Below are 2,667 nucleotides of genomic sequence, written 5' to 3' on the forward strand. Positions count from 1 at the left end.
GATTTTGGGGTTTCGCTTTTCTTGGGTTTCATTGGTGTACAAGTCTAGTTTTGAAGGAGATCAGAGGAGTTTTGTGAAGGTTTCGCTTTCACAGGTGTCAGATCTGTGCGCGTTCAACCTTGTTACCCTACTTAGCGATAGTATTAGAGACGCCGAACTTAGGCGTGCACCACTGAAAGGCAAAGTCGTAGCAACATATGGAGATTTTAGTGTGTGTGCTAATTATTGAAGACGAGTTTGGTGATTGGCCACCGATTTTGGTTTGAAGAAGTCCCGTATTTGCTATTTGAGTGTGTGACCCATAACCTTGTTATGATAATTCATCTTCTTATTTGTAACTTGTTTTGGTTTGCCGTTGGACTGCGTATCTCTATTGTATATCTGTGAAAATGAATAAAATGTTTCTTTGATAAAAAAAAAATGGATTTCCTTCTGCTCCTAATCATAAATATTTTAACCAAATATCGGAAATGCTCCCTCAAAAAAATAAAATTGTGTCTTTTGGGCCAAATGGGCCCGTCTCGGTGAGAATGATGAAAACGGGTCAATGGACTCGGCCTAAGTCTTAAACTAAGCTCAATGTCTATAAATCGAGACTTGTCATACTTAATCTACAATTTCTCTGTTAGTTGTTAAATGAAGCTGAAAATATTTTCTTTTTATCGAGTAATCCCCTTCTACGTTTCCAGAGAACTAAAATTTTCATAAGGTTAAGGATCACGAGCTAAAAGGAACAACCCTCTGATTTCATTAAACTTTTAAAAAGTACAGAACCATGTCTTCATTTTTCAGTAATTGCTCACAATTTCCATATGTCAGCGAATATAAAATTTTTATTTAAAAATTACGAAAAAATTGAGGTAGTGTATAGCTAACTGTGCTAAATTCAATGGTGAAAACCGGGTTTCAACCGGACATCGGGGTGAGCTGCACGCGCCCCTTGAGGTGGCTGCGTGTGGGACTGAGCACCATGCATGAACAGTATGCGCTTGGTGCTGGGATTTATAGTTTCTGGTTGGGAAATTGACACTAGAAATGGTATAATTTTTGTACGGCGCTTACCTTAGTGCACTAGAAAGGACATGCAAGATGCATAGACGGAAAGGGAGATTGAGGAAGCTAAGCGGGCCAAACGAAGCAAAGTGGTCATGACCTTTGACTTTATTGATCGCAAGGTGAGTACATTCTCTGTAGGAATTTTAATGAGTTTGTCTAATTCCACACGACTTTAATCTCACCGACTTTCCAAAAACAAATCTAGTGAAAATGTCTGATTGTGCTGTGCATACGCTATTCTGTTCCGGTTCCGTAGCAACACTAACATTTTGTAAGAGCCCTTCAGATTATCATACTCTGTTTTTTTAGGATTTAGAGCGACACTGTCACATTTTTGTGGCTTTTCGTCTTGGTGAATGATGATTTCTGATGGCAAGGTTAGCAACGTATCTCAAGTCCACTGAAAATTAGCTGTTCTTACTGAAAACGAAACCAATGATCTTTACTTTGCAATGATCAGAGTGAAAGCTTCCTACATGTTCTTTAAACTGCTAATAGTATCATTCACGGATGCTCAATGTGTTCTTTTCTCATTAGTAGTTTCAAATCTTTAAATTAAACTAGCATGATGTGGAATGGGTGCAGGTCCTCTTCAATGAAGATGAAGTTTCAGAAATGGAATCACAGAGCAGCATATTAAAGCCTCCTGACGAAAGGGAAGTGAACAGAATAAAACCAAACCCAACCCTTAGGGTTCAACCAATTTTTATAGATCCAGGCCCGAAGAAGAAGCCGGATAAGGGTAAAGTGCCGAACAAGAGTTTCAAGAGCGGATTATGCTTGGAAATCACCGGGAGGGTGCAACACGAGAGAAACGAGTTGAAACACTTCATTGTTGATGACCATCTGGAAACAACCTCAAATGGAAAGTCTTGGCACGGGCCATCAGTGGGTAGGGGAGTGCATATAGAAGATGGAGCCAAATGTTATCTAGAATGTAACTAGCATGGAGCATCAAGATAATAGGGGTCTGCTAGTACTTGTATCGTTGGTAAGAAAACCTTAAAACTCATTGTTCTTATACGACGGCATCTACCATTTTGTAGATACCACAGATCGTTCGCTGGTTCTCATCAAGTCCACATTTTTTTGCTACCTATGTGAAGCCGGAATGGCGAGATGATTGTTATTTTGTTTAAGTGGATTGGTGTGAGTCTCGAATAGCCGCTCCTTTCGAAGCGAAGTATGTTCAGAAGTTGGCTATTATGCATCGGTAATCTTCTACTTGTTATCACCAAATATGGGAAATGTTAGGGGCTCGGTCTTTTTGGTTACATTCTGCATAAAGATGGAGAGGGGATGGTGAGGCTGTCTAACTCGAGATCTCTCAAGAGGAACAGACAGTCTTCTTAATCTAAGCATCATCACTTTATTAAATTTTTCTTTACTCGTTTAATCTCCATGAATGCACATAAAAGGTCATGTCCATTTATATCGGGTAAGCTTTTATCACTAGTTGATGTTCATGAATCCCGAGATTACTTTGAGCAGAAAACACTGTAATTTGCAAGCATTTCAAATCGAGACGCTTAATTATTCAGTCAATTTTTTGAGGCCATCTCTGTCGCCTACTTTGCAACCGAACTTGGGGATTGAATGCCAATGCACGAT

General features: G+C 39.4%; 1 protein-coding gene across 1 annotated transcript; it reads left to right on the forward strand.

Annotated features, from left to right (window-relative positions):
- The first annotated feature begins 1,133 nt into the window (after positions 1 to 1,133).
- On the forward strand, positions 1,134 to 2,101 carry LOC130140297 (uncharacterized). Its single transcript, XM_056319329.1, has 2 exons — positions 1,134 to 1,175; positions 1,642 to 2,101. Exons 1-2 carry the CDS (start codon positions 1,149 to 1,151, stop codon positions 1,999 to 2,001), a joined length of 387 nt encoding a protein of 128 aa, XP_056175304.1. The 5' UTR covers positions 1,134 to 1,148; the 3' UTR covers positions 2,002 to 2,101.
- The last annotated feature ends 566 nt before the right edge of the window (positions 2,102 to 2,667 follow it).

The sequence above is a fragment of the Syzygium oleosum genome, unplaced genomic scaffold, assembly GCF_021117445.2.
Source record: "Syzygium oleosum isolate NSW1041296 unplaced genomic scaffold, Sole_v2.1 Sole_v2.17, whole genome shotgun sequence".
In the NCBI taxonomy this organism is placed as follows: Eukaryota; Viridiplantae; Streptophyta; class Magnoliopsida; order Myrtales; family Myrtaceae; genus Syzygium; species Syzygium oleosum.

What these genes read in the sequence shown, in the direction of transcription:
- LOC130140297 (XM_056319329.1), top strand. Translation starts at nt 1,149, where the DNA reads ATGACCTTTGACTTTATTGATCGCAAG. An exon ending in TTGACTTTATTGATCGCAAG is followed by an intron (nt 1,176 to 1,641) that starts GTGAGTACATTC and finishes GAATGGGTGCAG; the next exon opens with GTCCTCTTCAATGAAGATGA.